The 10,756-nt window shown below is 39.3% G+C and overlaps 1 protein-coding gene across 2 annotated transcripts; it reads left to right on the forward strand.

Annotated features, from left to right (window-relative positions):
* Positions 1-2,839: 2,839 nt before the first annotated feature.
* Positions 2,840-10,234, forward strand: LOC307134272 (E3 ubiquitin-protein ligase TRIM39-like). 2 transcript variants are annotated; one of them, XM_079829877.1, is made up of 7 exons: positions 2,840-2,943; positions 3,452-4,023; positions 4,112-4,207; positions 5,650-5,883; positions 5,975-6,113; positions 9,300-9,335; positions 9,512-10,234. In XM_079829877.1, the coding sequence occupies exons 2-7, from the start codon at positions 3,454-3,456 to the stop codon at positions 10,078-10,080; spliced, it is 1,644 nt and encodes a 547-aa protein (XP_079686003.1). In that variant the 5' UTR covers positions 2,840-2,943; positions 3,452-3,453; the 3' UTR covers positions 10,081-10,234. The 2 variants fall into 2 exon arrangements, with proteins under 2 accessions (XP_079686003.1, XP_079686004.1); XM_079829878.1 differs by lacking the exon at positions 9,300-9,335.
* The last annotated feature ends 522 nt before the right edge of the window (positions 10,235-10,756 follow it).

Below are 10,756 nucleotides of genomic sequence, written 5' to 3' on the forward strand. Positions count from 1 at the left end.
AGTGATCCCAATTCGTCGGTTATTACCGACGTACGTCGTAGTGACCGACTGAAAGGGAACTATAATTCTGCTGTATAGCATTATTACGACTAGCCTTACAATACCATTAACAGTTTATAACTCACTAAACACAAATATTACTTTGAACTATTTCAGCTCTCTTGCGTAGTGTGAAGGACAGATTCAGGTGGTCGATGCTCAGCTGGTCACACACATCAGGTCACCACATCAAGGGAATAGAAGGTTCTCTTTGGTTTCCAGGTCCAATGGTTCTTCTACATACACTGGGCAATCCCCTCCTCTCCTTTCTTTCACCATATGCGTTTGCTTTTCCCAGCGCGCTTGTTATAAACAGAGGGACACAGAGAACAGGTGAAAATTGACAGAGTTTATTTCAGTACCAGGAAGTGAGCGGGTCAGGTGAGTGAATGTAGAGAGGAATCCGATGGGTGAAGCTGATAACTGGATAATACTATACTTCTGATTGCAGATGGTGTTGGAGATCGGAATGGTGAATCGAAGGAGACACAGGAGACTTGGAAACATGATGGAGACAGGTAAGTAGCAATGGGGAGTCCTTGAGGTAAGCAGTAACGTGGCTATGTGCAAACGAGACCGGACAGTGACTGACTGTGAGCGTGGTGCTTAAAGGATAACTAAACCCCAGCTCAGTGCTTAACTCCACCTACTGGCAATATTTGAAAAATGCTGGAAAAGTGGGCAGAGCCCAGCGGAGACAAAGGGAATGAACCGAGGGCGGGACTGAGCGGGGGGCGTGCACATGAGACCCGCAGTGACGGATTGATTGACAGCTGTCTGACTCGCAAGTTGCAAAGATGGAGAATGACTGGAGTGACGCCAGTAGCTTTGCAACAGAGCGGTCATTCTCCCCCACCTTCACCTGAAGTGGAGGAGGGTGAATTGTCTGTAGAAACAGACCCGGAGCCTTATCAATGAGAGCCGCTGGCTCAAAATGCGTTAACTCCCGATGCAGACGATGCTAGCGAAGCAGCAGCGCAAGAGAGAATGAGACACCTGACCTAATCTATGAACAGTCAAATCCTTATACTGAATGCCACTAAAAATAGATCAGATACATGCAATGTATTTTCATTCAAATGAACTAAATCAATAAGCAGCGCAGGACCAATAAGTTCAAACCTAATAGCCTATTATGAATAGATTTCCTCAAATAAAAGTTAGACTATACGGCAGCACGTTACGGTATTGTTGTTCGTTACCACGGCCACCGCTTGTGTGTCAGGGTTTGAAAGTGCATCTCATGTATGAAAATTATCTGTACACATGACGGGCGGAAATAATATTGCAAGAAAAGCCTGACGTGTACTGACAACTGCATTATTTAACCGCATTTTCTTCATTACAATGTTAAAGCATGTGTCAAGTAAGTTTCATTCATGATTGATTGATTGATTTTATTTCTGGATCAAACCGGTACAAAAAGAAAGAAACAGTAATCCAAAAGGATAACATGCTAAAGTAAAAATACTTATTTCCAGCATGGTCCTTGCTCATACACACTGTAAAAAAACAAACAGAAACATAATGAGAGAAGAATAAAGAAAAACAAAAACAAATCCATACAATATGAAGAGGAGGGTAAAAAAAAAAATCACGTAAAACAAACTAAAACAAAATAAAAACACTATAAAGACTCTCCAAACTATTAATAACTAATTTACCCTATCCCATAAATGTTTTTTGACCTGTGTTTTAAAAATCCCTCTTGATGATAGGAGTATCATAATGTTTCTACTTCATGTAACATGAGAGTTCATACTGGAGTGAACTCAGTGAAGCCGTTCTCATCTTGTGATTGGGGAAAACATTTCTGAGGGCGTGGTGAGCTCGCGCTAGGGGCGTGGAAAGTGAGCCATTGGAAGAACCATCCTACGTCACGATGACCCACAACGTCCAATAGGAAAATTCAACTGCAGTAGCCACCGTTCAACCTTAAGAGAGTAGCACTTAGACGGTTTTACACCATATATTATAGAATTAAAACACTTTATACCCAAATGTCAAAACATTTACTTGAATCAATGAACAGTATTAATAAAGCCCCAGTCTTGCAGATCATTAACTAAAAAGGTTGGTTTAGGGTTTAGTTGCCCTTTAAGTGCAGGCAGTGATTGTGATGATGATGTGGTGCAGGTGCGTGTGATCAGTACTCGGGAGATGGAGTGTGTTCTGATTGGGAGAGTGTGGAGCCTGGCGTGCTTGTAACAGCGCACAGTTTTCCTGGGCCGCGTCTTTCTAACAGGCTCCTCACAAAAACATGATCACCTGACTCCAAGACTGAACTCCACACCTTCCTTTTTATAGTCTATGATTATCCCCTTTACATTATATTATCTGTGCAAATGACCTACAATAAACAAAGACATGAAACAAATTAAATAACAATTCTTTGAGGTCAATACATTAGTTTGAGCTTCTAATAGTTCAAGAATGTCAAACTCTTTTCTCCCAATAGATCAACAGAGGAATCATCCTGACAAGCTCAGGGATTCAAGCTCAATTGTGTCATGTTTGAAAAGACTGAAGATGTTTTAAAGGAAGAGCAGCTTTCTGTCATCATTTACTCATCATGTCGTTCTGAACCTGAGAGACTTTCTTCAGTGGATCACAAAAGACATTTAGAAATTCATACAAATATTTCTTCTTTGGTCCACTTGTATAGTCTATATATTAAACAATGAGGTTAAACACAAACAGACACACATGAACCCAACACACCGAATACAGGGACGAATGTAAGTGTGTGAATACAGGAGGAGCTCTGACATCACTGTAGTTCAGAGAGAGATTCAGAGAAAGAGAAACTTGATCAGCAACAATATGGACGCCTGAAACGATCAACCTCTTCAAACAACAGAATATTTATTGATCCACTCAAAGAGTCACATCTGATCCTCAGAGGTAATGATAGAAATATAAGAGAGATTGAGCTGAACAGGTTTCTAATGGAAGTGATCTGGTTTAGTGGGTTTATGTCAAACTGGGATAAGTTGAACAGAACCAGGTTTAATCATGTCAAATACTCGACTACTTTAGTTGTTTACTGCACTGAAATGTTATCAGAATTATATAACAAGTATTTGTATTTGATCAAAGTTTGGTGTTTCTGTCATTTTGTCACATTACATAAAGACTAAAGAAACAGGAAGAAAAAGGAACTGCAGACAGACTTGACAAACCTGCTAAACTGCAGTGTTTTAAACTTGTTGATTCTTTTCCTTCTCTGTCTCCTCTAACTCATCCGTATAATAAAATCATCATCATCTTCATCATCATAAATTCAATAATTTACACAGAAGCTCTTCAAACAAAATGTCTCTGAAAGCATGAGAAACTTGAATTCTGTATTATTCAAGTGTCTCCAAACCTTAGACTAGTAGTGATTTCTCTTCTTCATTTCTCTCTCCAGTGATGTCTTCCTCCAGCAGTCGACTGACGGAGGAGCTTCAATGCTCTATATGTCTGGACGTGTTCACTGATCCAGTCAGCACTCCATGTGGACACAACTTCTGCAAGACCTGTCTGAATAAGTGCTGGGACAACAGCCAGACCTGCAACTGTCCATATTGTAAAGAAACATTCAAGCACAAACCTGATCTCAAGATTAACACCACACTCAGAGAGCTCGTAGATCACTATAAAAAGAAAAATCCTGAGAAAAAACCTGAAGTTCTGAAAATACCTGAAGTTGTGTGTGACGTCTGTGAGGAAAGAAAGCTGAAAGCCCTGAAGTCGTGTCTGGTGTGTCAGAGCTCTTACTGTGAAACTCACCTGGAGCGTCATTTGAGAGTGGCAGGTTTAAAGAAACACAAACTGATCAATCCTGTGAGTAATCTGGAGGACTATATCTGTCAGAAACATGAGAGACCTCTGGAGCTGTTCTGTAGAGATGATCAGACGTGTGTGTGTCCGATGTGTGACGTGACAGACCACAAGAACCACAACACTGTTCCTATAGAAGAGGAGAGTGAAGAGAAGAAGGTAGAAGTTCCTGACAAAATAAATGTAATATATATCTTTAATATAAATAAATCAGTTTTGAAAACATATTGTTTTATTCTGTCTATAGACTCAACTGATGAAGACACAGAAAGACGTGCAGCAGATGATCCAGGACAGAATCCAGAAGATTCAAGACGTCAAACACTCAGCAGAAGTCAGAAAAGTGAGTTTAAAATAATGTCATTATATGAAGTTCATAGATTCAGGATGAGCAAGTCCAATCGATCATCATTACGAATGTGTATATGCCAACCTGGTCTCATTATGAAAATGTACCTCTGGCAACGTTTTTGCAAACCGCCAAAATACGTACCAATAAGTACATATCTCTGCAGTTTCAAAGTGAAATGAACACTAGAGGCAGTAAAACAGCAAGCACTTTTTATCGATTTTTTTTTTTCCATGTAAATGAATAAATTTTGGAGTTTGCGTCACTTAATCTGCTCCATATGCTCGGCTTTTTTTATATAATAAGTTTGCTCAGTAGCTCAGCTGGTACAGATTTGTACTTGTAATAATGAAAGCTCAGGTACGAATCCCGTGAAAGACAAGACATGATAAAAGAGCTCAAAGATGAGTTCACACAAGCTAACAAGACATGGTTACTATTGTATTTTTGTCACATTTGCTTTTGTTAACACTATCGGTTAGGTTTAGGGTTTAGTGTAGGGTTACGTTAAAAAAACAATGTCACAAAACGTCAGATTGACGCTCATCTGTTCCGGGAAAAAAACGAAGCTTTTGGCGGCACCCAGTGGACATATCACTTTGAAACTGCAGTGATATGTACATATTGGTACGTATTTTGGGGTTTGCAAAAACGTTGCCAGAGGTACATTTTCGCAATGAGACCAGGCTGGTATATGCAGAAGTCATTTTCTTCACTTTATTTCTCATACTTCCTCTACCATTATGGAGGATGGGGGCTTAAATTTTATTAAGCCTTAAAGTTCTGTATAATTAAGGGTGTGGCTACTTGAGTGACAGGTGGATTGCTGTTTGTCTGCTGTCTGTTAGTCATCGCGTCACCTCAGCTTCACCCACGTCCCGCCTCTTTGCCCATTTTCAGTTATCCGGGAGTGATGCGCTGCCAAGATGGCAATGGCCGACTTTACGCCTCAAAAATGCTCTTCAGAAACCTACAGGTGACGTCACAGACACTACGTCCATTTTTTTTTTACAGTCTATGAGTGCAACCTGATTTACGGCATGCGTCACATATTTTACTCGTAGCCTCGGTGGAGTTAGCCAACAGATAAATATAAGACGAAACAATCTAATATGCAAGTCTCAAAACTAACGGCATGGCAGAGCCAGCAAAGAAACCAAAGAGGGTTTTGTCGGAGGAAGCGAAGAAAAGAAAGAGAGAGTGATCGGACATGAGCCCGAACACAAATCAATATCGGACAGGCTTACACTAGCTGAAAGAGGCAACAGGTTGCAAGTCCAAACGTCATACCATCTTATATCATGTTTTATAATGTAGCTATAACAAAGTAAGATGGCATGACATCAGTTGTAGAGGCTAGATGGAAAGTAAAGTCTGTATCCGAGAGCGTCTTATCAAACTCCACTAATCATTGGTTGATTGACCTGGTTGAGCAGAGAAACACAGAGGAGGAGAAAGCAGCCCGTGTTGAGCTCTTCACTGATCTCATCCGCTCCATTGAGAGATGTCAGACTGAACTGCTGGAGATGATGGAGGAGCAGCAGAAAGCAGCAGAGAAACAGGAGGAAGAGCTCATTGAAAAGCTGGAGCAGGAGATCACTGAGCTAAAGATGAGAAACACTGAGCTGGAGCAGCTCTCACACACTGAAGATCACCTCCACCTCCTACAGGTCAGTCAACATCTCTCTGATCAATGATAATGCAGTATATGACACCATAACACTCCCCATGCTGAAGGATTTCTCCTCTCTCCTGCTGTAGATTTACTCATCCCTGTGCAGCTCTAGAATCACCAGGAACTGGCCTGAGATCAGTGTGAAGACTGATGAGAGTCTGGAGACTCTGAGGAGAGCTCTGACTCAACTGCAGGACACTCTACAGGAGAAACTCACACTAACTGGTACGACAATATAAAATACACTATACAGATACATATATTCATCATCTTTAAACGTCAGCAGTGTTGGGGAACGTTACTTTTAAAAGTAATGCGTTACAATATTGCGTAAAAGGTAACTAATTGCGTTACTTCGTAAATTTTTTGGAAAGTAATGCATTGAGTTACTTTTGCATTATTTTTTCTTGCTTTGTTTTTTAATAACAAAAAAAAATTCCAATTCCAATACTCAAGGGCCCTGTCCCAAACGGTACACTTCATATTTTTACTTTCGGTCTTCTGGATTTACAATGGCTGCTTTGTGCACATGTCCATTAAGTCCATGAAGACCGTAGGGTGTCCCATTTTACATATTAGGTCTCAGAACGGTGCTCGCGAGCATCCCCATCGCGGTCGATATGCACCCTTGATGCGCACTAGGGTGCGAGCTTCACAGCAGACTTCTTTCCTACAGTCAAAACGGCGTTACGTCACGAAAGTGCAGACTCGTAGGAAGACTGGCAGTGTTTATGGTGCCATTTGGGAAAGGGCCAAGAACGCAAGTACAGAGGACGCTTGAAAGTACCCAGATGTGTTCTTGATATCGAAGATGCATCGAATGCAAACTTGAGAAAATCAAACCGTTAAAAATCCATGCAGACTCTGCGGGTGGTTGACGTACGGAAGCCTGTAAGCTGAAATTTCTCGTTCTCACTTAAGAGATTCTCCTTGCAAACTTGCAAAGACGTGATGGCTCGTAAAAAAAACAAAAAACAAACATTTGTCCGTTTGTTTTGCTTAATTTTAATAAAGTGATTAAGACCTGAAGAAAGCCTGCAGTATTTTTATTGGCATAATAAAAATAATCTTAACATTGACAAAGCAGGTAAAATTAAGCATACATACTAATTTTCACAAATAAAATGTAAAACAAAATGATATAAAATAATATGAAATTAAATGTCTATAATAATATGATTTTTTTTTAATAGATTGTGATATTTGTTTGTGATGTTATGTTGTATTTATTGTGCATTGGACGCTACTTATAATATTCTGGGATGGTCAGCTGAGTAACAAGATCACAGCACATCTCAATTCTCACAAGGATGCGTTCTGTGTCCTCGCGTCCTTATGAGTTTGTTCTTTAAAGGTCCACTGGTAAGACGGGTCTCCACAAGAACACAAGTCAGAGAAACAGCCTTACTTACCTCAACAATAAAAACAACAACAACAAAAAACAGAAATGTGATATTTATCTAAAGTAATTTTGCTTATTAGTATGGTTGAGATGGATCATCGAAAGTCACCAGCGAAGACAAGTGAAGTGCTTATGAAGAGAGATTAAATACCTCACTTATTTAACATATTTTTGGGCTACTGAGATGAGTAAATACACGTTCACATTTCTAGAACTACAATAATCATCATGTTCACACACAAACGATGCCTCTGAACTTACGATTCTCTCAACATGGGCAGGAGAGCTGTCAGTCAATACATCGGAAAACAGTGTGACTTGTGTTGCTTATTTGAAAAGGTAACTCAGATTTTGTGCATTACTTTACTGGTTAATTTTTTTTTTTTTTTAAAGCAATCTGATTACATTACTTGTAATGTGATTCAACACTGAGTGATGAAGAATGAGTGTGTTCAAGCTGAAATAAGAGAAGCATGGGATCATGTGTTTATGTCTCATCATCATCAGCTCTCAGTTCTTCTTGAAGAGAGCAGGTCATATTCAGCTCTAATCTCAGAAAACATGCAGTAAATTCATGTTCTATAATATACATGAATAGTACTAGGGCAGTCGTGGCCTAATGGTTAGAGAGTCGGACTTGTAACCTGAAGGGATCGAGTCTCAGGTCCGGCAGGAATTGTCGGAAGTGAATAACCAGCGCTCTCCTCAACCCTCAATACCACGACTGAGGTGAGACCCTTGAGCAAGGCACCGAACCCCCAACTGCACCGCAGCAATATGGCTGCCCACTGCTCTGGGTGTGTGTTCACGGTGTGTGTGTTCACTACTGTGTGTGTGCAATTGGATAGGTTAAATGCAGAGCACAAATTCCAAGTATGGGTCACCATACTTGGCCACACGTCACTTCACTTCACTTTACAGCATAAATTATTGTACTAGAAGCTTTATCCCTGTAATTTGTAACGGTAAGTAGATTTCCGAGAGAAAAACGGGAGAACAGTAAAACAGAGTATGACAAATCAGGTTGGTAACTGAGATAAACAGAGCGATGAGTGATGAATAGATGCCCAAAGAGAGTAACAGTACTTACTGAAATCTTTCAAAGTGGGATAATGAGGGAAGCGAATAGATGCACACACCTCAGTTGCCGATGATCAGGAGGGAAACAACGAGGACAGGGAAGAGCATGGAATGCTGGAGTAGAAATGGGAATTGATATCAACCAGTAAGTAGCACAACATTTCAGTCTAGTATCCACATGGGAGAACAGACAATGAGCGTGACTGAGGTGTGTTCTTAAGTAGTCCATGGCTGATGAACAACAGGTGCAGGTGATTCGTTTTCAGGTGACAATGATCGTTGTGAGGGAGTGACGGTGGAACCTGGTGTAGGCCTATCTGTGACATAACTACAACCATGAGGCTTTGGTACATCTGCAAACACATTTAAGAGAAACTACAGAAAGAAACATCAATTTTCTTGTTGGTCTTTTCAGCTGTCCCAAGTTTTGTGCATAAAATTATATGAATTAAAGTAATTTAAAAAAAATAATAATACATTTTTTTTTTATAATTCAGCAGAAGAAAATCAAACTGAGAGACATCAAGGGTTTGAGATGCACATTTGTTGTTCTTTAGAGGAGAATTCCAGATCTGTTGCTCAAACAGCTTTAATTTTAAGTTTATTTAAGTTTAATATTTATAGATTTATATTTGCTGAATAACCACAACACTAATCCACTCCAAAACTGAGACACAAAAATAACTGTGTGTTATTACACAGAAATAACATTTCATCAAAAAGTTAAATCTGTTTGTAAAAGGAGGAATATTAAGAGCTGAAGCTCAAAGCAATAGTTTCTGTTTGATTCTCTGAATATCAGCAGAGACACACACATTGATCAGATAAAACATGATATTGAGCTCAACTCTTTAAATATAACCTTAAATCTCGTCTATAATTCCACACATAAACATGTCAAAGATCTGATGATGTTTTACTGTCATTAGTCTCTACAGATCTGAAGAGGATGCAGCAGTATGCAGGTACAGTGTGTGTGTGTGTGTGTGTGTGTGTGTGTGTGTGTGTGTGTGTGTGTGTGTGTGTGTGTGTGTGTGTGTGTGTGTGTGTGTGCGCGTGTGATTAAACACCGATTACATATTACAAACATCATCTCAGAATGTGTGTATTGAGTTATGATTCATATTCTCTGTTTTCTCAGTGGATGTGACTCTGGATCCTGATACAGCTCATCATAAACTCATCCTGTCTGATGATGGAAAACAAGTGCGACATGGAGACATTAGACAGAAACTCCCAGACAAACCACAGAGATTTGATTCATCTGTATGTGTCCTGGGAAAGGGGGGATTCTCCTCAGGGAGATTTTATTTTGAGGTGCAGGTGACGGGAAAGACTAAATGGACTTTAGGAGTGGCCAGAGAATCCGTTGACAGGAATGGATCGAGCACACGGACTCCCAGTAATGGATTCTGGACTGTGGCTCTGAGGAATGGGAATGAATATTCAGCCTTTGCTGATCCCTCTGATGTCTCTCTGTCTCTGAGAGTGAAGCCGCAGCGGGTCGGTGTGTTTGTGGATTATGAGGAGGGTCTGGTCTCCTTTTATGATGTGGAGTCCAGCTCTCATATCTACTCTTTCACTGCTCAGTCTTTCACTGGGAAACTCTATCCATATTTTAGCCCGTGCCTTAATGATGGAGGTAAAAACTCAACTCCTCTGATCATCACACCTGTCAGATACAATAAATTAATTTACAGCCCAATATGAAACAGGAGATGAAAGTAATGATCTTAATAATTAAATCTGAAAACATTATGCATGTGCTGCTATTTTGTATTTCATTATACATATAGTTTCATGTATAATTGCATATTGTTATTGTAGAATTATAATCCTTGTTCAATAAATTATTTTTTTCCATAAATATTTGTTTCATAATTTCATGCCATTTTTTCTCCCATCTCTACTCGACAAATATAATTGGTTTGTACTGTATATAAAAATACCATATTGACAATCTGAAAAACAATCTTTATAAAAAAAATACCAGATAAATCATCTGAAAAACAAGGTTTGAGCAATAGAGGGAATCATTTACAGTTGGTTTGTTACCTTCAGGGCCCCTCTTATTCATTCTATATATAAATTATTTTATAAATTCCTCTAAAATATTTCATAAAATAATTTTTGATGACGACACAAATTTGTTTGCATCACACAGGAGCCCACTTATTCTACAATATATAGTAAACTCAGAGTTAACCAAAGTGGACTCCTGTTAAATATAACAAACTGTCATTAAATGTCAGCAAAACAAATGTAATTTTATTAAAATCGAGAAAAAATTTAAAAACACTGATCACTGCCTGATTAAAATAAAAATGAATGGGCAGGAGATAAAAAGAGTGTATTCCATTAAATTCCTGGGGGTCCTCATTGATGA

This window comes from Gobio gobio (assembly GCF_949357685.1).
Source record: "Gobio gobio genome assembly, chromosome: 11".
NCBI lineage: Eukaryota > Metazoa > Chordata > Actinopteri > Cypriniformes > Gobionidae > Gobio > Gobio gobio.

Bases quoted from the DNA above. Each gene is read 5' to 3' on its own strand.
- LOC307134272 (XM_079829877.1), top strand. From the start codon at position 3,454: ATGTCTTCCTCCAGCAGTCGACTGACGGAGGAGCTTCAATGCTCTATA. The intron at 6,114-9,299 runs GTACGACAATAT...TACTGTCATTAG, and splicing joins GGAGAAACTCACACTAACTG to TCTCTACAGATCTGAAGAGG. The intron at 9,336-9,511 runs GTACAGTGTGTG...CTGTTTTCTCAG, and splicing joins GAGGATGCAGCAGTATGCAG to TGGATGTGACTCTGGATCCT.